Source organism: Trachinotus anak, unplaced genomic scaffold (genome assembly GCF_046630095.1).
Source record: "Trachinotus anak isolate AG129_WGS33_773 ecotype Australia unplaced genomic scaffold, CSIRO_AGI_Tana_v1 ptg000011l, whole genome shotgun sequence".
In the NCBI taxonomy this organism is placed as follows: Eukaryota; Metazoa; Chordata; class Actinopteri; order Carangiformes; family Carangidae; genus Trachinotus; species Trachinotus anak.
This window is the reverse complement of record NW_027273862.1, coordinates 29,060,227-29,086,361: the sequence shown is the minus strand read 5'-3', so window position 1 is coordinate 29,086,361 and position 26,135 is coordinate 29,060,227. Positions and strand designations below refer to the sequence as shown.

The following is a 26,135-nucleotide window of genomic DNA, read 5'->3' as shown; positions in this document are numbered from 1 at the left end:
TAATTTTTGACCTGATGGTGGCGATGGAGGAAAACTCAGGGGATCACCAACAACTGCAGGATTCATCCTCTGGTGACTATGAATGTCTGCACCAAAGTTAATGACAATCACTCCAGTAGTTGTTGAGACACTTCAGTCTGGACCAAAGTGACTAAATAATAAAATGAAAACTCTGACTGTATACTGAGTTTAGATGAAGAGCTAGATGACAGGACTTCTTGTCCATCCTGTATCTGAAGGTAGATGTTTATGACTCTGCTGTGTGTCTGACCTTCTGCGGCAGAATGAAACTCTGATTGATAAGAATCTAAAAGTCTGAGACGTTTGCACAGCAGGCTGCTGCTGTCACTGGCAAAAACTGTAATGCTGTCCTGAACATGTCACGGCCAAGTGTTGCTGAATTGTCCCTAACAACATTTTTAACCATCTCAAATGATCTTGTCATTTTAACTCCTCTCTGTGTAACCGGTAAGATCTACGCAGTAACTATGAGTTGCCAGGTTTGACTGTTTGACAGTGAAAAACTGGGATATGGCAGACTCTCCACTGTGATCTGGCAACCCTCAACACTGCATAACGCACTGTGGATCAGCCGTGGCCCGGCAGGAGCAGAGGTGCAGTTGGTGATGGACGTGGTGAAGCTGAAAGTGTGAGTTTTTTAAAAGGTGAAGGTCACAGAATTGAAAATCTTCACTGGAAAAATTAACATCAGGTGACATTTAAATTCAGCGGTTAAGTGTTTGCTAATTTGTAAAGTGGAACAGTCTCCAAAAGTGAAATAAGACATCAGGAAGAAGAACTGAAATGAAATTAAGAGCTGAGCTCAGCTTACAAGAGTGTTTTGTAATCAACCCAAACATTGATCCTCTTTAAAATCAGCTGGAGAAATATTTATTATTTCCATGAGGATATGAAAATCAGAGTTCTTACTGTATATGAGTCATTATGGCACAAACGTTATTTATGAAGTAAATTAGCCACTTTGGATTTGTTTGTTAATATCAGGCATCATTTTATTCTGAAATTCCTCTCAGCACACAGGTGAACTGCTGGCTCTCAGGTGAGCTCTGAATGTCCTAGTGAAAGGTTTTTATGTAAGTTCAGGAGCTGAATGAAAAATAATACAAGGTGAAATTAAAAAAAAAAAAAAATTAAAGATGAGTTTGAGCAACGCTATAGAAAAAGGACAGAGCTACAGAATCAGGTGAGATTTAAACCCGGCTCAGTGCAGATAGTTGGTTCAAACAGAGTCACCGTCCACAGGGTTTTATACATTTATTTATTTGTACCATTTTATTGAAAATCTATCACATCAATATTTCCGTTAATTTAAAAAAAAAAGTAAAATGTCTGTTTAAAATTGGAGAAAAAAATCATGATACAAGTCCATTTTCAGGTTATATCAGCAAAGATGCATTAAATGAGAATAATGAAATAAAGAACAAGTGTGTACATTATTTTAGACATCTGAAAAACGTGTCCCTACCAAAGATACGCCCTTACACACATCATAGATTCATTCCATGAAAATCACACAGAAACTGTGAGAAACAGCCTCGTTCATTAGATGATGGCCATTAGAGCTTTACTGTTAAGAACCACTATGCTGGACATCACTGTTATCTTTGGGGAAGAGATGCATGATGGGATAAAGGTGATCTTCTGGGACAGCAGTGATCTGAAATTTCCCAGAGCTGTCAGAGATAAATGGAGCTGAGTCATGCTTGGAGAGACACCAGAACAAGGACAGAATGTTTTAAAGAATAATGTGGCTCTTGGTTTAAGTCTGAACACTGTCAATGCTCTGTTTACATTTACTCCCATCATTCTGAATGCACACTGCTTATAATTTAATATTTACATGTATTCATTTTAACATAAGGGATTAGTTTGACATTCTGTGGAACATTGCTTCACTTGCTTCAGGAGCATTTCTAACTGCATTCAAACAGGGTCGGGTAACACCTCTGATCAAAAAGTCCTCATGTGAGTCTCAGCAAGTTGAGAACTATCGACCAGCCTCAGAATTCCTCTCACAGAACGCCTTCTTGTACCAAATCCGCCAGGCTTTAGAGCTGCCACTCCACTGAAATGGTCCTGTTGTCTGTGACAGAAGCCTTTAGGCAGCTAGAGCTGCAGCTCAGTCCTCTGGACTCATCAGCAGCCTTCGACACAGTGAACCACTGCATCCTGCAATCTGAACTCTCTGATGTGGGCATCTTCGGCAAAGCACTTTCTTGGTTTGTATCCTAACTTACTGGGCCGTCCTTTATAGCGAGGACAAATGTCCGTATCCCTTCCCCTCCCCACCAGGGTGCCCCAAGGATCAGTACTGGTGCCCCTTCTGTTTGCAATATACATCACCTCCTTGAGTCCAATTATCCACGTGCATGGCTTCTCACATCACTGCTATGCAGACGACAACCAGCTATACCTGCTGTTCCTGCCAGATGATCCCAAGGTCTTGGTGTGGATCTCAGCTTGTGTCTCTGACACATCCAGATGGATGAAGGAACGTCACTTTCAACTAAACCTCGTAGACCGAACTACGAGTCATCTTGGCCAATCAGTCTCTCCATCACAATATCAACATCAAAATCACCTCTTCATCTCTTACACCCAACCAAGGATGTGAGAAACCTGGGTGGATGTTTGATTAGCAGCTGTTCTTTTCTGACCATGTTGCATCTGTCTCCAGGTTTCTGCTGCTTTACACAATACAATCTAACAAAATCAGGGCTTACCTGACTCCTTCAGTGCTCTTCTGGTCGGCGTCCCTTCACACACAGTGAAACTGTTACAGATGGTCCACAATGTGGCGCATCTGATCTGTGATCAGCCTAAAAGGCCACATGTCACTCTGCTGCTCACTGACCTCCACTGACCTTCTTACACTTTGCCTTATTGAACAGATTTAGTACTCAGTACTCAGTACTCAGTACCTACTGCACTGAAGCTTCAGTGTTGTCCTTCACTTATAAGTTGCTTTGGATGAAAGTGTCTGTGCTGTGCAAAAGTCTTAGGCCACCACCAGCTTTATTGTTTTAGCAAAGTTTTAATGACCATCCATATTTATTTTTCGGTCTCTTTATAAGATACAAACAGAAAATACAGGAAATATGTACACAAACTAAAAAAAACAAACAAACAAACACAATTTTCAGAAGAAAATGGCTTCTACAGACAAAAGTCAGTATCCAGTGAGACCTCCCTAAGCATATCTTCAACCCTTTTGGGGAGAATGTCCTGAAGTTTTGTGAAGTAATCTTCTGGTATATTATACCAAGTTTCTTTCAGCACTTCCCAGAGTTCTTTAGATTTAGACTGTCTTTTATTTCTTTCTCTGTCCGGGTGATCCCATACTGCCTCTATATTATTCAGCTCTGGACTCTGTGGAGGCCAGTCCATGACTGTCCGTTTTATCAGCTGTTTTTCTCTCCAAATGTGATTTCACTGCATTAGCAGTGAGCTCAGGATCGTTATCATGCTGAAAAATAAAACCATTCCCAATCAGGCGCCTTCCAGAAGGAATGGCATGATGAATTAAACCCTGTCTGTACTTTTCAGCATCATGACCCCATCAGTTCCGACAATATTGCCAACATCACTGGCAGAAATCTGGCAGCCCCAAACCAGGACAGACCCTCCACCATGTCTCACTGAAGGAGCACTCATTCTTCCAACTCCCTCCAACTCTTCTTCTCACATATTGTCGAAGACCCTAAAATTTCAAACTTGGATTCGTCACTCCATAACGCTCTTTTCCACTGATCTTCATTCCAATCTTTCTGAGCTTTAGCATATCTTAGCCTTTTCACCCTGTTCCCCTTCTGAAAAAGTGGCTTCCTGGCTGTGACCCCTCCACAAAGACCATTCCTGATCAAGCTTCTTCAGATTGTAGAAGGGTCGATTTTGTATCCCGATGAAGCTGCCACATGCTGAACCAGGTTCTTGCTGGACTTCTCCTCAAAGAATAAACTCTGAGAAACTTCTCATCAGATTTTGAAAGTTTTCTTGGCCTTCCAGTCCTTTTTTTGTCCTTAACCTCTCCTGATTCTTCAGATTTCTTCATAACCCATTGAATACCACGTCTTGAGTAATTGTGTTTGCTTGTGTTTGCTAATTTCCTTTTGAGAGTGGCCTTGTTGATGCACAATTATCATTTTATGTCTGTCAAATTCTGTGATCTTTGGCATTTTGAATGGAATGATGTGACTGAAAGTTGGTCTTGTACTTATCAGCAAGCTTCCAACGAGTTAAACCCATATAACGTGTATGTGATGCTGAAGCATGTCTTGCACAAACCTGGTGTTACAGACCTTTTTCACAGCAGTCATTCTGACATGAAATAGTTGGACAAATACAGGTCTTAGTAATGACATTAATTAGGGTTCCATTCCATTTAAGTTGAAGAGAGCCAGATTCTCTCACATTTTTTAAAAAACTCGCAAAAAAATTAATGCGACTCTTTTCACACTACCAGACAAGTTTGTCTTTCTGTTTGGACTGAGAGGACACAGACACACGACCTCAGGGATGAAGGTCATCTCATGCAGTTACAGAGCCCACAAACATCTCCACAGACTCAAAGACTGAGCTGTTTGCTGCTGTGCAGACCAGTAAAATGGATCCATGAAGTCTCATCCCTGGGTTGGTGCTCACACCTGTTGTTATTCACTTTGAATGGGGTGATGTCATGTGTTGTCAAACTGCATTGTGGTCCTGTTGGTTCGCCTTGTGTTGCTCACAGTAGAAACTGAGAAAAGTTCAACTTTTCAAGCAGCAGCGCAGGCACCAGTCAGCACGCTCACCTGGTTGACATGTTTACATCTCTGCTGACCGGCCACGACTTCTGCTGAGTCACTGCACAGAGAGGAACCCTGGTCTCTGGTGTCACAGTTCTGCTCCTTGTACGCTGCGCTCCAACCTGACCACCTGACCTGAGGTGGTCACCCGGCTGTAATAAAAGAAGCACTTCACTGATAAAAAAAAAAAAAAAGCCTTTAAATATTATCTGGCCAGTAAAAATGTATTTCCTGCACAACTTTAGAAGACATGATTAACTCAGCAAAAATGAATTTTAATCACACTTTGAATTGAAATAACTACATCTATAATATCTCTGATATTTCTGATGCCACGTCAATACAATGGAGGTGAATAAAAGTGTATTCAATTAACCTCCTTTTTATTGAACAAATAATATAATTCTGTGGATTTTATTATGAAGAATTGGGGACAGTACGTCTGGACAGTGGTTGAATTTTAATCTTTTTCAGTTCCGTGAACACCACGATGTCTGAGGATGTGTTTGGGTGGTGGCAGAAAACCACAGTGTGCACTAATAAAATATAAAACTGTCTGCACCAGCAGCACAAAAGACAACTGAGAATACAGGCTTTTATGTACTTTGGGTGAACTTTCAAACATAAAAAATGTATCGAGCAGACTCTTTGTTTCCAGTAGGATGCACTCTGTTTAAGACCATGTCTCCCCAGGATCTGACAGGCAGCTTGTAAGCTGAGTTGGAGGACTGAGAGGGCAGCTCGTCAATAACTGTAAAAAGACACCTGGCCTATATAATCTGATTCCTTCCTGAGGGTTTCCTCCATCTACGCTCCACAGACTTCCTCTCTTTCTTCATTCCATTATGAGAAACAGGAGACAGAGAGGGACGGCACAAACAAAGCCTGAATGCTTAATGAAGCAAAGCTCACATCAACATGCCACATTAATGAAATACAGGTCAACAGCATTTAAAAGACCGGGCGGCCTTTGAAAGCAGACTTTGGGAGGCCTGATAAGACTGGGATTTGAAGCAGGAGTTAATTAACAAGTGTTCGAGAGCCGTGTTTGTGCTGAATCAAGGGTGAGTTATCAGTTGCCCTGCTGCACGGGTCCCCTGGTAATTCAGCACAAATTGAGAGAGCAGAGCAATTCCCCAGGAGTTTGGTTTAATTTCTTCTGTCAGAGAGATTCTACTGAACCATGTTAACCCCCAGCAGCATCAGGAAATTAAGTTGCAGAAGAGGCTTAAGGTTTCCAAACAAAATAAAATGAAAGGCTGATGCAGTCTTCACCGGTGCACTGCTCTGCGATTCTGTAAAGACAGAACAATATTTTAATGATGTAAAAAAAACTTTTGGAGTAAACAGAAAAAAACTTAATCAGATCAGTATTTGCTGTGAGCCCCCTTTGCCTTTAAACCAGTTCTCCTCAGTTCTCCACACGTCTTCACGTTGTTCCAGCGTCTCGGAGAACCTGCCCGAGGTCTTCAGTCTCTTCATGTGATCCCAGGCTGACTCCATGATGCTGAGATCAGGGCTCTGTGGGGATCAGACCATCTGCTGCAGGACTCCTCGTTCTTCTTGTCTCTGAATCTAGTTCTTTACGGCTCCATCTGTGGGTTTGGACTCATGAACTCATGAGCTTTTACAAAACAACTATAACAGTAAAGTTAAGAGAAACTTTCCTCTAACTTTCTCTGTGATTGATCATATGACCAAATACACAGCAGATGAAGTCATCGTTATATCACCTTATTAGCAGGTAGGTATAAGTGTTTATGGGTCACCATTAAATCATTATTTCACATAGAAAAATATATAAAAGACAGTGACTATATGGTGAATTTCCTGCATGAGTGATGAGAGCAGGAGGAGACTGAACAGAGGTTTGACTGCCTGCAGCCTCACAGGTGGAACAGTTTCATGCATTTTACAGGTTTGTGATTTGCTAATTGAAAAGATGATGAAAAAGAAGAGATGTACCTGTTTTCATGTTGTTCACGTGTTTTACTGCAGACAGAGGTCTCTACTAAAGGACCTGATGTTGACAAGGTCTAAATCTGATGAGTAGTAGATTCAACTTCTGTTTCCCAGGTTGAGAATAAACTGTCTGCTGAAAATACCACAGAGGAAGAAGACAGTATAGATTTATGTACTAACCATGACAAACAAGCTGCCCTTTGTGTGTAAAATTGAAGTGTTTTTGATACATAAAATCCTTATTGATGCCTAACTTGTATCAGTGTGTGAATCCTGGTCCTGTTCCAGGATCAGTGACGATGATTACAGTCATGATTGATTTCTTCTCGGTAAATATCCCAGCATGCTCCTGCAGCGTGGTTGCGTCCCAACATACTCTCTAGTTTGCCTTCGCTCCGCCCCCCCTCCTGCTGGTGGATTATCGTGTAATCCCTGATATTAATCAGCGCGGGAGGTCAGAGGTCATCTTATTACAATTCAGCAGCATCACTCTCATCTCGCTGTGTGGATGAACTGGATGTTCTGGTTTGCGGGGTCAAAGAAAGGAGCACAAACACGGCTCAACATGCAGATGACAACTTTTATTATCCAACCCCTGTAAGCAGCAGACGGCCCCGCCTCAGGGGGTCAAGTCTCTTACACACCTCAGAAGTGGACAGCAGCAGGTAAAACAGGAAAGATAATAAACTATAGACAGGACTTGAACCTATAACCATCTGACCTGTGGTCAGACACATTATCCACGTTCTTATATGATCTGATGTGTTGCATTAAAACAGTTGTGGCTTACTGATCTGATGAGTCCAGTAAAAAAGGGGCTTCATGCAGGAAAAGATACACGAGCTGCCCAGTTTAAAACAAAGCAGAGGTCAGAGGACATGAAGCAGCAACATGAAGCTGCTCTTCTCACCGCTGCTGCCGTGACCTGGATTCGAACCGGGGTTGCTGCGGCCACAACGCAGAGTACTAACCACTATACGATCACGGCCTCCTGCTTCGCTGGGTGCCTCTTTGTTGTGATGCCATGTTTTACCTGTGAGGGTTTACCTGAAGGAGACAGTCAGGCTCCACAGACAGTTTATGGAGCACTGCTGTGTCTCCTTCAGGGACACGGTTTGTATTGAAATCAAGATCTGGAGGAAATAAAACTGAAAAGAACAACAGCTTCAGGTGACTCTCAGCACATGATGAAAGGCCGATAACTCGTCATTTGTCTCTTTGAAACTGTCTTTTTTTTACTTTATTACTTTATTCCAGACACATTGGTCCATATCAGTTACAAAATAAAAATAAAAGTAGATAATAATAAGAGAGATTAAGATAAACAACAGAAATGATCAAAATACAAACAAACATCTGTTCCAGTGTTTCCAAAACAAGAGAAGGTGTCACTTTTTGTAGGTTCACTTAAGGAAATTATGATTTCATTCCCTGAATCAGTTAAATCGAACCATAAATTTAAACACAAACTTTCTCATGACAGGATGAAAAGTGGGGACATTATTCATCACAAACATGTGATGAGTACTTGTCCATGAACTTGTCATTAAACGCCACCTGAAGCCTTTTTATTTTTGTTTTACTGTAACTACACCACAAGTGAGTGGAGCACAGTGGGCTCTGAAAAGAGCTGTTTTAACTTCATCTGTGCACATTTGAAACTTCCCTGTTAATGTCTGTGGATACACGATATGCAGAGGAGCAATTTTACAAACACGAGCATGTGATTTATAAGTTAAACAGAGATGGAGTCAAAGCTCAAAGCTCCTCACCGCTGCTGCCGTGACCCGGATTCGAACCGGGGTTGCTGCGGCCACAACGCAGAGTACTAACCACTATACGATCACGGCCTCCTGCCTCATGCTGCTCAGGTAGAAGACAGAAGTCCGGTTCCACAGACAGTTCATGTAGCACAGCTGTTTGTCTCCTTCAGGGACAGTTTGTCTTTTAAATCAGAGAAAAGCACCAAGTGAAGCTGAAAACAGCAGAAGCGTCATGATAGCTGTGACTCACAGGGTCAGGTGACTGAAAGGTCGTTGACCTGATGCTCCAGATGGTTGTTACACAGAATCATCGAGGAAGACTTCGAAGGAAACTGTTTGGAAAAGAACAAAAACGTCAGCAGGTGATTGAATGAACCATCTGTCTATCATATGATGTAGTAGGAAACTGTATTGAAGTCTATGGGAAAACAACCGTACATCTCACTTGATTTATTACCTCAGTGAACATTTTCCTAATGAGTTTATGTCTCAGTCACTAGTTTCAAGTCTTCTTCAACACGACATGATTAAAACAGAGCAGAGGTCAGAGGACATGAAGCAGCAACATGAAGCTGCTCTCCTCACCGCTGCTGCCGTGACCCGGATTCGAACCGGGGTTGCTGCGGCCACAACGCAGAGTACTAACCACTATACGATCACGGCCTCCTGCTGCAGTTTGTCCAGTTACCACAGTCCAGAGGAGAGAAGAGCTGAATCTCTTTTTTTCCCCTGGGCTGCCTCTGCACCTGAAGGGGACGCCTGCAGATAGTGAATCAGTTTATTTACATCTTTAGAGTAAACTGAACATTAGAGACGATGCACAGAGCTCTGCAGCGTCTATCAGAAACAAACACGTTTTAAGTTGGATTAGTGCATTAACAATACAGATGTTAGAGTAGCACATCATTTTGGTTATATCACCCTTATGGGAAGCAAGTTTGTCCTATAAATAAATAAGTAAATGAATAAATAAACATATTTTTCCCTCATCACCCAGATTATTCACAAAAAGACAGTTTCCTTTCCTCTCATTAATCATTTCACCAGCCCTCAGATTTATCTTCTGACTCTTGGGAGCCTCAAAATTAGCTCCAGCTGCAACAGTAAAGTGCTGCTCACACACTGATGCATCAATAACAATCTAATGATCAGTTATAGGGGGCAGTTTTCTGATTTTACTTGATATAGTTTAACTGTATTTAGCTGATAATACTTGTGTACTTTCACAGAGGTTTTTTCAGGACTCTGAGTCCAGGACTTATTATCCTAAAAAACTAAAATACCAAAATAACAACCAGTACTTTAATATTTGAAGCACATAAGAGTCTTTGTGAGGCAGATAAATGGAAGCAGGACAAAGAGGTTTTTTCTCATCACATTCTCCTGTGCACAACAAACCACCTAAATCTGAGAACTTCTCAAGTAGAAACTCAGACAGGCTCAATTTGCTCAATCAGTTACCACGGCAACTTCCCAAGACACGACTCGACACAACACACAACAGGTGAAACTGTGTGAAGCCTGAGCTTAGAATATAAACAGGAAATAAATCCTCAGAAGAAGCCTCAGTTATTTCACAGAGGTCACATGATCACAGCGAGGACGTCACCTTCACAGCCGCCGATGTTCTGGTGATTAGATCTGGACCCAAACAACCACCTGCTTCTTGTAAAGCACTGATGCAAATCATGAATGACATAATACTGTATGTGTGTGTGTGTGTGTGTGTGTGTGTGTGTGTGTGTGTGTGCGCGCCCTGTGTTTTTTACATTAATCCTCTCTGTGTTTTCATGTCTGACTGCACAAACTTTGTCAATCAGGCTTTAGCTGCCTTTAAACAAAAGCTTTCCAGTGGAGTCCAGTTTATTCTGAAGAGTCAGGATCAAGTGTAGACAAGCTGCTCTGCACTGTAAAAAAAACTCTCTGTTTGGTCCATTTATTGTATTTTGAAGTGTTTGTGTCTGCCTGCCCAGGAGCTGCAGATGGAAAGGAGCTAAATCTGGAGCAGGACGTCTTCTCTCTTTGTTTGAGATGAATGTTTTCTCTCATCTTTAACTCAGTGAACTGCTGCTTGTTATCTGCCTCATAACATAATGTTTAGTTCATACTAAAAGATTTTGGATTAAAAGAACCTGTTAACTCATGTTCATGCGACTTTTGTGACACGTAGCTTTGTTTGCTAAAGAGCAAAACACATCTTTGATCCATCTGATTGTGAGAGTCTTTTCTAACTGTTAAAATGACTGTTTGAGATCTGCCGCCACTGTTCAGACTCAGGTTCAGGAAACATGGCGGTCATGGTTAAAGACGCCACGTTGACTCCATCTGTAGAAATGTGGGAGCAAAGACTGGTCATCCATGTCAGATTCACTGACCCATCCGTCACCACAACATCATCTTTATGGGCCTCTGCAGAACTACAGCGATGGCCGACCTCTCCTCCCATCAGGGGTCTCTGGGTTAACTTCAGTCCCACTGGCTTCAGCAGCTCCTCCAACATTTCTTTTATCTGTCTTTCTGAAAAACTGAAGCTTGTTCCTGAAGTTAAGTTTTCTACAGCAGCTGCTATAGGAAATTGAATCTTCATGATTTTAACAAAGATAAACAAATATTAGCTTGCTTAGCACAGAAACTACATCTCCCATTTAAAAAACTACAAGCGTGGCAGCGCAGCTAATGAAGTCATTGTAACATTTCTAGTTTAATCCCTGTCGTCTAAAAATGAACCATGTCTGACCTTCGATCCCAGGACTTTGTCTGTCAGACTGTGATGCTCAGCCTGTAAACATCGAGGGCTTATGGGAAACGCTGTTTGTTAAACTACTTTCTTTATCTAAACATATGAAGTGAGACAGATGTTGAAAGTCTCTGATCCAAAGCTTCGTCACAAAGGTCAGTGAGATTTTCTCCCTTCAGGAGCAAAGAGCTGGAAGTTTCAGGTTCACATCAGATCTCTACAGGCACAGTATCGTCAGTCACTTCACCACTTTGGTCCAGACTGTAACAGCTCAACAGCTATTGGGTGAATTACCATGAAATTAGGTGCAGATGTTCTTGTTCCCTGCAGGATGAATTGTACCCAACAGGCTACATAATGTAGTTAAAATTGTAGTTCAGGTTTTCTCCACAGTTCACTAAGTTAAAAAGTGGATTTTAAAAACCACACAGAACAAAAGGTTCCTGTTAAATCACCACAGTGTTGTGAAAAATATCAGAAACCATGAGATGTTCTTACTGGTTTTCATAGTTCTTCACATGGTTCAGTGATGGGAGATCGCACAAAGGTCGTACTCAGACCAACAGTTCATTATAATAAAACGTGAGACAAATAAGCAGCGGGGTGTGGAAATCAGCACACGGCAGCAGCAGAATGTGACAGTGGTTACTAATAACATGATCGATGAATCATTAAACAAGACCTGACTCAGATAAGCAGCAGAAAGTGGATACATCAGTGGATAGATTGATTAATCACTTAAAAACAACCTGATTTTTTTAATCACATGCAAAAACTTGTCACTTTACTGCCAGTGACAGATGAGAAAGTCTAAGAAGATTCTCTAATAACTGTTTTTTGTTTTTTAAACTGAAATCCAGGCTTTTTCATATCTGCAAATATCCAGTCTCTGCATCTACAACATGAAAGTGCTGCCTGATCAAAGAATAGTAAGCAATGAATGTGTGACTTCGTTGTATTATTGCATGAGTGCATTCTGTCACCTTTAGTAGTGGAGCTGCCTTGTGTTCATTTTTTATTTTTTACAGTGCAGAAGAAGAGAGAGCTGGAGAAGGGAGGGGGTGGAGGGAGGGGAGGAGGGTGTAGAGAGGAGGAGGAGGAGGAGGAGGATGAGGAGGGTCCTGCTGTCAAACACAGATGAAAACACAGCAGCAGGTTTCAGGAGGGCACCGCCGTCAGATAATCGCATTGTTCGCTGCTCGGGGACCAATGGACGCGCAGCGACGCACCGAGGGACAAGAAATCCGAGTCATTTAGATCCGTCCAACCCAGCAGAGCTGCCGGGGAGGCGCCGGGTGCTGCACAGACACACACCGAGCCCGCAAACTTCAGAGAGGATGTACAAACTGCTCCGACAGTGAGTCTGCTGCCGAGAGCTGCAGCCTCCGTCTCCTCCAGCTCATGTCCACGTTCAGACCAACATCAGCTCCATCAGTGAGGAGCTGAGAAGATGCACAGGACACATAACAGAGACGTGACAGAGCAGAGCACCTGCGTCCTGTAAGGTGAGCAACTTTCACCATGTTCTCATGTTCATCTTCCTTCATGGAGCCAGGAAAAACACACAACACAACACAACACAACACAACACAACACAACACAACACAACACAACACAACACAACACAACACAACACAACACAACACAACACAACACAACACAATTATCACACTGCAAGACAGTAAACACCACATCCAGTTCAGATCTTGCCAATAATACACAATAATACACAATAATACACAGACATCTTGTCTGAAGTGTTTATGAGAAAACTAAATTCTACAGAATCTAAACAATTACATGATAAGGATAAAGCTTCACATCACCCTGCTCCTCAGTGCAGGGGACCTCAGCTTGGTGATTTACATGCAGCTCCAATGTTTAGCATCTGGAAAATGCAAAATTCTGAAAAATATTTAATATGTTTAATATTAACACACATATATCCATCATCTCATTAACATAGTTGCTTAAAGGTTGGTTTCAGGGACAGAAAGGCTTTTCAAAATTAAGCTCAAAATAAACTGTTTGTGTAATATATTTATTATATATATATATATGTATATGAGTTCAAACTTAATTAACAACTACAAATTCATTCTGAATGGTTTTTTTTTTTTGAGATCTTCACTCAAAAGTAAAAATACCACACTGTAAAAATAGTACAAAGTACAAAACCTGCATTCATAATTTAAAGTACTTAAAGTATCAAAATAAAAGTAATTGGAGAACAGCATGACCCATATCAGAGTATTATATTATATTGTTTTCATATTATTAATTAGAGCTGAAATGATCAATCCGATAATCAATTCAATCTATCAGAAAATGTTTTGAAAATCAATTAATTGTTTTAGTTATTTTTTTATGTAAAAATTATAAAAGATGTTTGATACTTTGTCTTGTCTGATTACAAACTGAGTATCTGTGGGTTTTGGACCTGATGAGAAATTTAATCTTTTGGTTGATTGATCTCTGAGAAGTGAAAGTTGGCACCTTTCACTGTTTTCTGACATTTTATGAACAAAACAATTAATCAAAAAAGCAAGTTAATGAAATTAATCCTTAGTTGCAGCCTTGAGCATGAATGTCATGGTGCAGCAGGTTTAACTACTTCACTACTACAAACAACATCTTATGTGTTTTGTAAAACTTTTTTAAGCAACTGTACCTGTCAGATAAATGTAGTGGACTAAAAGTAAAATAAAGTGCAGTAGAAGTGTCAAGAAGCATCAAATGAAAATAGTAAAGTAGGCCCACAGTACTTCAAAATGTAATTTAAGTACAAGTGAGTAAATGTACTTGGTTCATTTGCACCATTGAAGAGTCAGAATTTCACCAGGAAGCTTTCAAGGATCCACCTGCTGGAGAAACACGAGACAACAACGTTCTTAAAAATAATTTGTCAAAATGACATTTTCAAATTTGAATTACAGTCAAATGATAATCAGTAAATCAATGATCAGTGTCGAGTTTCAGGAGAAGTGAACCAGCCTCTCCTGTTCAAGACGCCGTCACAAACCATTTGCCTGCTGAAGGTCAAATGGATTTAATACTGCAGGTTAGACAGTGTGCAGGATTTTGTTTGCTACACTGATGTGAAATGTCACATGGCTTTGTCTGTATTCACATAAATTATAATTAAAGTTACAGGTTATATGCGGATTTTTCAGTATTGTACCTGACATGTATTTAATTAAAAAAACCAAAACAGAAAGTAACAGAGTCATGAATCTGTGTATGAATGAATTTAGCTGAAGATTGAAATAAAAGATTTCAACCAAAAAACAAAACATGTGCCAAGTCGTTTCAGAAATCCATCTCTGAGATTTCTGCCTCCAGCTCAGTGGAGGTGAATTAAATGTATTTTGTGGAGCTCGCAGCATCAATAAATCACATTTCAATAATTCATCAGTACAATCTGATTCTAAATAAATGAAAAGAGTTTTTCATTCCTGGCCTCCAAGCAGAGGAGCTAGAAACTTTGAGAGGGTGTTTTGACTTTGAATTGAGGATCTAAACTCACTCAGGTTACCTGTTTGTACTGGCTGTGAATTGATGTCAGTTTATAGCCACATTTTCTTTCCAAGTCTCCAGGATTAAGTGGATCATAATGAGTGACTCTAACTGTTTCTAGGTCGTCAGGTTGAAAAGAAAGAGTTTTTTCAGTTCTGTTGGCTGGTGGATCTCCAACATTTTAACCTCCCCGGGTCGTCTGAGTACAGCCGATGGGTTTTTAAGGTCATACAGCGATGGTGTGAGAGTTGTCACATGAATCCAGGCGTGAATTGGTGTGAGGAGTCAGGAGTGTCAGGACTAAAAGTGGAGCGGCTTTATTTCAGTGAACATGTAGACACATGAAAGCAGGCGAAGTAAAACTGTTAAATCCAGAACCAGTGGATTTAATCTGGTTGTACTGGTTGTATGATAAATCAATCAATCAATCAATCAGCTGTTTAATAGAAAACTACAGATGCAGTATATAAATAGTAAATAACAACACAGCTGGAATCTTTGCTGCAAAAAAATCCTCTTAAGCCCAATATACAAGAGATGCCTGTAACACTGCTGATAGGACAACTCGAATTACAAGGAAATGCATTATTCTTTGTATTATGAAGGATTTTTAAATCACAAAAGCTAAATATTAGTAAAATGTTCCAAAAACCTAGAAAAGCTGTTTTTACATCAGTGATGTTAGCATGTGCAACACGACATAGAAATAAACCAGGAGGACAGAAAAGTATTTTGGTGAATGTTCTGAAAGAAAGTTTGACTGGAATTGATGGAGTCTAGTGTTTGATACTTAAAATACAAGAATACAGAAAATATTGCATTGTTGTGTTTTTGCTACTGCCACTTGGGGGCACCAGAGCCTGATATTTTCAAATTTAGTACAAAGGGTTGAATGAAACACCATTAGAATCAGGATATGCTCTGCTTTTGATGCACAGTTGCTTCAGGATGTATTCAGATCCCTTCACTTTTTACACTTCATTGTTTACATAAACCTGCCATTTTACCCATTAATCGATGACCCATAATGATAAATGAAAACAGAATTTTTTGCAAATTTAATGAAAATAAAGAACTGAAATCTCTCATTTACAAAAGTATCCAGACCAAACTGTGTGAAAAGGGTCCGTAAATTAAATTGATTGGACGTATTTTAAAAAGGCACACACCTGTGTATATAAAGGGCAAAAACCAGGCCATGAGGTCTGAGGAACTCTCCATAGACCTCTGTGATAAAAGTCTGGTGAGGCATAGATCAGGGCAAAGGTGTAAAACCATATCTGAAGCTCTGAGTGTTCCCAGGAGCACAGTGGCCTCAATAACAGTGAAATGGAAGAAGTCTGGAACCACCAGGACTCTTCTAAGGGTTGGCCGTCCAGACAAACTGAGTAACCAGGGAAGAGAGGCCTCGGTGAGGGAGGTGACCAAGAACCCAACGGTCAGTCTAACAGAGCTTCAGAAGTCTCTGCAGAGATGAGAAAACCTTCCGGAAGGACGGCAATCTCAACAGCTCTCCATCAGTCAGGTCTTTATGGTAGAGACAAGACAGAAGCCACTGTGAGTAAAAGACATATGACAGTCTGCTGGAGTTTGTCAAACAGCATTTAGAGAACTCTGAGAGCGTGAGGATAAAGACTCTCTGGTCTGATGACACTAAAATTGAACTTTGGGCAGAACTCCAGATACTAAGTCTGATGAATGAATTCAGTAATTTTTCTAATAAAAATTCCAGCCATTGTGGAGACTTACGTTTTGTTCTGATTCAGCTTGCAGGAATTTTGGATAAAGTGATGGTAGAGATGCAGCCAAGAGAGTAAAAGGGTCTCTTTGCTTTGAGGATTGTATTTAATTGTATGTAAGGTACAACAACAAATACAAGGTTATAAGGTTTTCTATGAGTTATATGCTCAGGGTATCAGGATCAACAGCTATATAGAGTTAGGTGTCATCTGCAAAGCAGTGAAAGCCAGTGAATCAATGAAAATCAATGCTTAATGCTGAGGACTGCACCTGTGGGACTCCATATGAATTGTCGGTTTCTGATGAACTGAGACAACATATAGAAGATACAACTTATAGAAAATACAATTTGATAGTCTTGATATTCAAAAGACTGTTTTGTTTTTGTGATTTTTTTTGTCATCACAGTTGATCAGCTTCTCAGGAGATCCTCATTCATAACCTCCTGTCAGCTGGAGATACAGATACCTCCTCCGCCCCGTCACACATCCTGCAGCCAGCATGCCCATCATCAGCAATGCCAACCACGACTTCAGCACCTACTCCATCAGCAGTGATGACAGCAGCCTCGACCGCTTTTTCACTGAGATCCCAGAGACTGAGACCACCAAGGGTGTCTACTTCCAGCGAGCCCAGCTACTTCGTGACCCCAAGGCCTCGTATGTGGTCGACCACACCCTGCAGGTTCTCATCAATGTCGGGGGAAACCGCTACACCTTCCCCTGGAGCACCTTGGAGCAGTTTCCCCAGAGTCGCCTGGGACGCCTTCGTTTCTGCACCACCCCTGAGGAGATTGCACGACTCTGCGATGACTACGACGAGACGTGCCAGGAGTTCTTCTTTGACCGAAACCCAACAGCCTTCAGAGTCATCCTCAACTTCCTGGCTGCCGGCAAACTGCGTCTGCTTCGGGAACTGTGCGCCGTGTCACTGCATGATGAGCTGGACTACTGGGGTGTGGACCCAGGTCACATGGAGCGTTGCTGCCGCCGCCGCATGATCACCCGTGTGGAGGAGGTGGCCGAGAGAGAGCGTAAGGAGGAGGAGTGGAGGCAGAAGAGGGTGATGCTGAAGAAGAGTCCTGCAGAGGCCGAGACAGGGTATCGCCGACTCTTCTGGATGCTGAGAGAAGTGGTGGAAAACCCTCACTCGGGGTTGGCTGGGAAGATGTTCGCCTGCCTCTCTGTCATCATGGTGCTGGTCACCGTCATCAGCCTGTGCATTAGCACCATGCCGGACCTCAGAGATGAGGAGACCAGGGTGAGTGTGAAGCCGATCAAACACAGAGATACAGAGATGTTTCACATTTGCAGCCTTTTCTAAATGTGATCCAAAGTTCAGATGTGGTGCAGCAGTTGACAGTGGATCAAATGACTGTGTAATATTAGAGGAGGGGTTTGTGATAAACCAACACACACTTACATTTTCTCAATTACTGTACTCAAGCACCATTTTCAGGTACTTAAATATTTCCAATATATATTATAAAATATGATGCATTATTACAGAGTAAAGGCCCTGAGGACCCATACAGGTGTTTTCAGTCATGTGGCTGATCAGAGCTGCTCAGGTTGGAGTTGTTGGGATTTATATGAGGTCACCAAGGATAAAGATTTAATTGTTCTACAATAAAACTACCAGGAAACACACAACAACAAAATGAGCAACAAAAATGATTCTGGTCCATCCGAAACTGTGATTTCCTACAAACAAAAACTTGTGTCATTCAAATAAGATGCTTTTATCCCATAATAACTCTAAATATGGGAGTTTTTCGGTTTTGCATTAAACATATAGTTAAACAAGAAAAATGCATCCAAAAAGCACATCACCAGTGGAAATAAAAACAATTCAAATGTGACACAATTTATTATTTCATTTCTTCAGATTCCCTGCGTGGGATCAGTGATGGTTGCAATAATGTTGTATTAAAAGTGATAATAATTGTTTTTGCAGCCTTTTCAGGCTTCACTGTTTAAAAAGTCAAGACAGGTAAATAAAAATAGATAAATATTAATCAAAAATAATTATACTGATGGAAAACAGTCACAATGCAAAGACAGTTGGACCAAAGGTAAATAAAGGTAAATAAAGTTAGAGCTGAAGTCAGGGTGTGGAGTGAGGAGTCAGGCTACAGAGCTGAATGTAGAACTGTTATTAAAGAGTCTGGACAGAGCTGATTATGTTTCTGTTTCCTCCCTGACGGACTGTACGTGCAGTCAGTCGCTCTGATCAGGACAAGAGAAAATAAAATACTGCTGAAACACTGAAGCTGAAACACAAAGTTCTTTTTCATGTGAGTAAGACTGAAGTTGTGTTTCTGAACTTGGCTCCAAGTCAAAAAGCAAAGCCAAGATTCCTTTTAATTTCTGGAAACCAGTGTTGTTTTCAGCTTTGTGTCTGGCAGAAAGTTGAAAGTTGAATGTTGGCCTCCTGGGTTGACTGGCTTTTATTCATTTTGACAGGTGAATAAATCTGGATAAAAGCTGAGTGTTACAACCAGCTGGTCAAGTAATGAAAACAAATGTAAAAAAAGGGCTGAGATTGGCAGTAATTTCAGAAACAATGGCTCCATGACTGCGACTGTTGATTTTACAGAAACATCTTTATCAGCTGTTGTCAGGACATTAACATTTGTTCCTTTGGTTAGTTGAAATGTCCTGGACTGACCTGTATACAAGTGACAAACCAGCACAGCCTTAAATACTGGAGGCGTGATGACTGCACACACGACGGACTAATTAATTTCATAATTACCAGTTTCCCTCTTGTAAACAGTGTCATCAAAGTCGTAATCACAGTACTGTTGTCTACTGATATTTAATGGATGTGAATCTATATTGAACGATCACAGTATTTTTAACCCACGTGTCCAACTCTGCACCATCACAGTTCATGAATGTAGTTCATGTTTAAATTATTGTTTTCTTATGTTTATTGATTAAAATGAATGAGTCAGTGGCACAGTTGGAAATATGTGAATCTTTCCTCTTGTTACCTTCAACACCACGTGAACATCGCATTAGGTCACAAACACCTTGGGCTTATGGGAAAAGGTGATCGTCAAAGGTAAAGGTCAAAGGTCGAGGTTAAGGCCTTATGATAAAACTGCATGAAAATCAAGCATAAATGGAGAAAAAAGAATATTAGATAATTTTTGAAAACAAAACGTTGTCAGTCTTTTGCTTAAAATTGAATTAATTAAATTTTGTTTTGTGACATCACAACCTACATTCAACCAAATATCAACCGGCGACATGTTGCTAATGCTACGATTGGTCTCTTAGTTTGGGGAACGGGTTCAGTGATTGGTCCATATAGAAGTGACAGTTTATATGAAGTATCAGCAAAAATATGAAGAACAAATCTTGTATTATACAGTTGAGTTAATGAACCTCAGCTGTAGAGGCTGGAACAACACCATGTATGGAAGCTAATTATAAACAGCAAATTGTTGAAATTATTAAAAAAGCTATGAACACGGTGACAAGCAGAAAGTTCACATCGAGTTCACACTCATTTCTTGAATATTACTTCCTTCACAAATAATTCACTTATTGCCAGGAGTTGCATTTCCTCTGATAACACAGCGTACAGACCTACAGAGATTAAAAGTATTGATTTAAACGCCTAATGAATCCTGCCCTCCAGGCTCCTCTTGTCAGTAAACATAAAGACGCTCATTATGTGCTCTTAGACCAGCCTGCGTTTCACAGGGCTGTAATTTCAGCTTTTTCTTCTGGTCACTAGAAGATGTTTGTGCGACTGCTCATTATTGTCATCAGTCAGCTTTCAGAGCCGGACTGAAATGGAAATTGATTATTTTTTCACTTTGATGACTTTTTTTCAGCAGATGTTTTTTTTTGACATAATGAAACAAAGAAATGTTGTTTTAACTTGTGTTTTTAGACCAAAATCAATTTAAATTCAGTGGAATTTTATTTAAAATGTTTTTAAAAAAATGTCTCACCTCGCACAGATGTGTCAGTAAACACAGTGTGATGCTGAAAGTGGCTTGTTTTCAGACAGGAAAACAAATGTAATTGTGTCATTTAAAAGAAGAAATACAACAAAGTGCATGTCCCTGTTGATAAAGTGGTATAGTGATATTTTGTAAAGATGATTCTGCATTGATTTTAGAAAAACTAAAATGTGTTATCCTCCAAGACACAGATGTAAGACACAGTTATGATGCATTACAATGGGACTTCTCCACTGATTTAGAACTGTACTACAATAAAAGAAGAGACAGATTTCAAAGGAATAAACAGAAATGCCAACATGTTCCCAGTACATTTCACATTTGGATCATAGACCTCACCGATGCTCCAGTTGATCCCAACCTCTTCCAACTCATTGCCTTTTGAAAATCTCAAAAATATTTGTGGCTCACTTCCGACCCCAGAACAATACGCACTTTTTATTTTAATAATAAAAAGAAAACATTCATGGCTGAACTTCCTTTACTTTGTGCCACATGCTTGTGCTTCCTCTGGCCCAGTCTACTTCCTGGTTCCACGGGTCAAGTCTGGCCCAGATACAGTGTGATGGTCAGATGCTTCTTCCACATCTGCACCAATTCTGGCAAACACACAGAAAATCTTTATGTTCCTGTTTTGCACCAAACACCAGCACAAATTCCTTGCATGTGGAAACATACTTGGCAATAAAACTGATTCTGAAGTTACATTTCACTCTCTGTGATATCTGACTCTCTTTCTTTTTAACTCTGCCTGTTGCTCCATTTCAATACTCCAGTTTTTTCCATGGATGTATCAATTAGCAGAGATAGCAAACAAGTAAATATTGTGGTTCAACATAAAAGTTCCTGATCTCAAAAAAAAACAAAACAATGAAAGGAGTTTTTAAACATTTCAAAACATATATTTTATATATTTCGCCACTGTTGTGTCCATGTTGGGGCCCCGGCCCTCAGGTTGGGAACCACTGGTCTGTGACCTCTGTGCAGTGACCCTTCATCTCTGTGTTTCTGCATCTGCAGGGCGAGTGCTCCCAGAAGTGTCACAACATGTTTGTGGTGGAGTCCATCTGCGTTGCCTGGTTCACGCTCGAGTTTGTGCTGCGGTTTGTCAACGCTCAGAGCAAGCTGGCCTTCGCTCGCGGCCCCCTCAACATCATCGACGCCGTCGCCATCCTGCCGTACTACGTGTCCCTGGTCGTCGACGTCAGAGACGAGACAAAGGAGGAGGTCATCATGGGTTCCGGCCGAGGCTACCTGGACAAACTAAGCCTGATCCTGCGCCTGCTGCGGGCTCTGCGGATCCTGTACGTGATGCGGCTGGCTCGCCACTCTCTGGGCCTGCAGACGTTAGGACTGACCATGCAGCGCAGCATGAGGGAGTTCGGCCTGCTGCTGCTGTTCGTCTGCGTGGCCGTGACCCTCTTCTCGCCTCTGGTCCATCTAGCGGAGAGCGAACTGGCGCCGTTTGCAGCCACACACCCGCACCACAGCTTCAGCAGCATCCCAGCCTCTTACTGGTGGGCCATCATCTCCATGACCACGGTGGGCTACGGCGACATGGTGCCGCGCAGCATCCCCGGACAGATAGTGGCACTGACCAGCATCCTGAGTGGCATCCTCATCATGGCGTTTCCCGCCACCTCCATCTTCCACACCTTCTCCCGCTCCTACCAGGAGCTCAAACAGGAGTACGAGCGGCTGTGGAAGGAGGAGAGAGGCGAGGAAATAGCCGCCGAGTCGGAGGAGAGTTGGTCGAAGGGCATTTTGTCACCACATGAGATCACGTCTGCGGCTGAGGCAGATAATGACGGGCTGATGTCAAGCAAGAGTCATCACTCCACTCTTCCATCCTCAGCTTTCTAACGGATGAGGCAGGGAGCAGACACATTCATTCAGAATATGTCAGAAATGGCGACACTGGACTGTGAACTCTATCTGTATCTGCACTCGTAGACTCCAGACGACTGTTATATTGTGAACTGTGCTCCACACTTTACGTTCCTGTCTCTTCGTGTTCTGGTTTCATCTTCTTGTCAGGTCATATTCAGCTTTTTTCATACCTGCAAACACCTTGTACGCAGCACCGTGTACCAAACCTTTAACTACAGCTGAACTGAAGTGAGTTCTCCTCACTTTTTGTGTTAGGAAATGTAAACTCCAGTCTCACTGCAGCTCGTTGTGTTTGTGGAGACGCTGCAGCTGATGGAGAACATGCTGTGCAGCCTGTTGACAGCAGTCCAAGGCTTTTTCATCATGTTCACATAACGTTAGCTGTCAGCTGCTGTGATTTCAGATGTCTGTTAGCCTAGCATGGTAACGTTAGCGCTGTTTCCCATCAGACGTTTCGTTCAGGTTATTTTCACTCCTGTTGCGTTGTGTTGCCTCCTGCTGTGCTTGTTGTTTCTCCTGTGTGGGTCCAGTTAAGTTATATGGACGTAAACTGACGACAAACAATTTGAGAGAGCACAACACAAACACAAAAGCAGCCAGGGTGAACCAGGAACGGGGTTTCTCAAAACGGCAACGTCCAGGGCTGAAGCGCCAAAAACTGCAGTTCTTCAAATGACCACTAGAGTCTGGCTGCGACGGTGAGTCAGTCCAAAACGTCCAACTTCACAGCAACATGTACAAAAAAACAGTTTTGGTCTCTGTAGCACGGGGGTGAATTTTTATATAATTATCCCTTTAAATTTTATTAAGGCTTAAAATTATGTGTGACAGGTGGTGAGCGTACGCTTGCACACATGCTCCACCTCTTTGCCCATTTCTGGATTAGCCGGGAGTTAGAGGCGGAGTCAGGCATTGCCACATGGCGAGGGCGGAGCCTCAGAAACCTGTGGGTGACGTCACGGAGGCTACATCCATCTTTACTTAAACTCTACTGGTTTCTCACGCTTGTGCTCATTTTTACAAGAGCAGAGCAACACCTTCAGTTTGACTTCATTCTACTTCCAAAATAAAAGCTTGGATATGGGCTTTTTTTTTTTGTTTTTTTTTTGTCACTTCCGGGCTGAACGCTGCTCTCAGAGATCTGATGAGCCCGTTATGGGCCTGATGTTCAGACAAATAAATGATGATAACTGTAATAAAATGATCGTGGCCTGCAGCTACCCAGTGGGCGTGTCACAAATCTGACGGAGGGGATCAGTAAAGGGATCAGCTGCACTGTCAGAATGTGGCTGAGCTTCAGTTGACAGTCCTGATTCACACGTCCACAGTAACTGAACTTGCAGACTCATTCATTCATTATTTTTTAACACTGAAGAAAACATGACCCTGATGTGGAGATGTGAAATGTGGCGACCTCTTGTGACCTCAAGTGCTCATTGGCTGAAAAAGCTGCAGGAAACTGGGCGAGCAAATCTGATTCTGCTCAGATGAATCCAAAGTCAAGAGGCGACTTCCAGCCATCGCAACTTTTTCTGTGCTCGCTCAAATCTTTAATTTACTTCCATATAGTGACCGACTTTCAAAACTCACAGGTGTCTCCCTGTGACCTCAGCGCCTGCACGTTGATTTACATCAAGACCTGGAGTAAAGACTGCAACAACGCTGTTTCCCCAGCCCCCAGTTAGGCTGTTGTAAGTGAAGTGCATTATTTTTTAGCTCCCACCAACGCATGTGTTGCACCAATCACATTACAGCAGTCAGTCGTTGTCAGTAAGATAGAAAAATAAAAGTGAAATTTCTTCTTCTACACACAGGTCAATTCACATTTGAGGAGTCGTATATTGTTTCCTGAGAGAAAATGAAACTCAGCACAGCAGGGGTAAGCTTCACGTCTCTGAGAGCTGATTGGTCAGTGGAAAACAACGACTGTCTCCTGCAAATTACGTTCATATACCACTGATGTGCAACAGCAGAAACGTTTTGTAGGAAATGTACGTGGAACCAGATTACTGAGAGACTGGGTGGACCTGGAGGCAGGAGGGTAATTTAAAGGCTGTGTCTGAAATCATTCACTCATTCACTCATTCATCACCCCCTATATGACAGACACTCAGCAGTGAGCAGTAAACTGAGATTTTGGATTGTATCACCATCCTGCATCATGATTTTCTCTGTAGAACACAGAGCAATGCATTGTGGGAACGATAGATGGTGGATAAAATTACTCAGACGTGAAATAAATGAAGATTGTTATGTAACAGAGTGAATTCAGACACAGTGAGAACATCATCAGTGCTTCAGACATGTGGTCGTTAGTGTCCAGATGAATCTCATCCTCCACTCAGACGTCTCCCTGTTTGTTAAAGCTACAGGCTTTTCAAAATAAAATGAACCCTTTAACTCCTCTGCTTCTGTCTCTAAACGTCTTAAAGGCTGAATGTTGTGTTGTGTTCAGTGGTGGAAGTAACCGAGTACATTTACTCATGTGCAGTATTTAAGTACAATTAAGAGGTATACTTATACTCCAATGCATTTCAACAGGAAATACTGTACTTTTTACTCAGTACATTTATGTTACAGCTGTACTCACTAGTTACTTTTCAGATTATGATAAAATTATTCAGATTAAAGTCAAAAGACATTTCCCCTCTGAACTTCTCACACAGTTTCAAACTGATAAAATTATTTAGTGTTTCAGCAAAAGACACCAGAGAAAAATCCAGACACTGAAAACAGATTTGTGTATCAGAACTTTGCTTTTTTTTTTTCTAATAATGTCATTTATACTAATACATCAGTCACAGGGGACATATTACTGCAGAACAAGTACTTTTACTTACTGCTAATACTTATGTGCATTTATTTAAGTAGGATTTTTAATGCAGAACTTGTAATGTAGTATTTTTGTATTAATACTTTCTGATCTGAATAGTTCTTCCATTACAAATACACATTAAAAAAATCATTAAAATGCACCTCATATTTTGAAGTATATATAGAAATAGTAGAAAAGTAAAATGTGCAGCCTGGTTGAAAATATACTGACTGATTCAGTAACTTTAACACAGATTTATTTCACTGTTTATATCTTTTGATTTGAAACCAATTAAATTCTCCTCACGTCGACATCTGTTGTTATCGACTGTGTTTCAAGACACAGATGGAGCGTTTTGAAAAGCCTCTTTCTGTCTCTTCATAACAGTGTTTCTGGAACGATTCACTCAAACTACAAACAGTGGAAACATTGAAGAGTCCCACAGTCACCTGTTGTCCTCCAGCCTGCACTGCCTGCTGTCCTCACAGATCTACTGAGCATGCTCAGCTGTGGGAAGGAAACACCGGATTGATGTGTGACCATCACAACCTCAGGTCAACAGTTACTTATGTTGTAGTAATTTTCACTAAAGATGTCCTGAAAAATATAAATTACAGTCAAGCATCATCAAAAATACCTCCTGCAGTGTGTCATGTGATCTGATATGATTAAGATGTTTTCAGTCCTACAAAATATATCAAATGCTGAATCATGCATTTAATGAATCAACGATGTTTGTGATAAAATTATATGATTGGAAGTTTGTCTGAGAAGTTTGAGATAAAATGCATCTGGGTCTGAGGGCCTCAGGAGATGAGGGGGTGAGAACGGAGGGAGAGTTTGGCCCCTTCCAGTTCTCACAGAGCTGGAAACAGGCACAACATGTGGCCGAGTGTGATGAGGGCTCTCTATGGGGCCCCCCATG

General features: G+C 41.3%; 1 protein-coding gene and 2 non-coding genes across 4 annotated transcripts; 1 reads left to right on the top strand and 2 right to left on the bottom strand.

Annotated features, from left to right (window-relative positions):
- Nucleotides 1–8,545: 8,545 nt before the first annotated feature.
- trnah-gug (transfer RNA histidin (anticodon GUG)) lies at nt 8,546–8,617 on the bottom strand. Its single transcript has one exon. It is a non-coding gene; the product is annotated as a tRNA-His (tRNA).
- Nucleotides 8,618–9,121: 504 nt separating this feature from the next.
- On the bottom strand, nt 9,122–9,193 carry trnah-gug (transfer RNA histidin (anticodon GUG)). Its single transcript has one exon. It is a non-coding gene; the product is annotated as a tRNA-His (tRNA).
- Nucleotides 9,194–12,381: 3,188 nt separating this feature from the next.
- LOC139628356 (voltage-gated potassium channel regulatory subunit KCNG4-like) lies at nt 12,382–24,803 on the top strand. 2 transcript variants are annotated; one of them, XM_071489987.1, is made up of 3 exons: nt 12,382–12,772; nt 16,932–17,783; nt 21,526–24,803. In XM_071489987.1, the coding sequence occupies exons 2-3, from the start codon at nt 17,025–17,027 to the stop codon at nt 22,366–22,368; spliced, it is 1,602 nt and encodes a 533-aa protein (XP_071346088.1). In that variant the 5' UTR covers nt 12,382–12,772; nt 16,932–17,024; the 3' UTR covers nt 22,369–24,803. The 2 variants fall into 2 exon arrangements, with proteins under 2 accessions (XP_071346088.1, XP_071346089.1); XM_071489988.1 differs by lacking the exon at nt 12,382–12,772 and adding an exon at nt 14,241–16,340.
- The last annotated feature ends 1,332 nt before the right edge of the window (nt 24,804–26,135 follow it).

Coding starts and splice junctions, on each gene's coding strand:
- LOC139628356 (XM_071489987.1), top strand. CDS start 17,025: ATGCCCATCATCAGCAATGCCAACCACGACTTCAGCACCTACTCCATC. Junction 17,784..21,525: donor TCAGAGATGAGGAGACCAGG/GTGAGTGTGAAG, acceptor CTGCATCTGCAG/GGCGAGTGCTCCCAGAAGTG.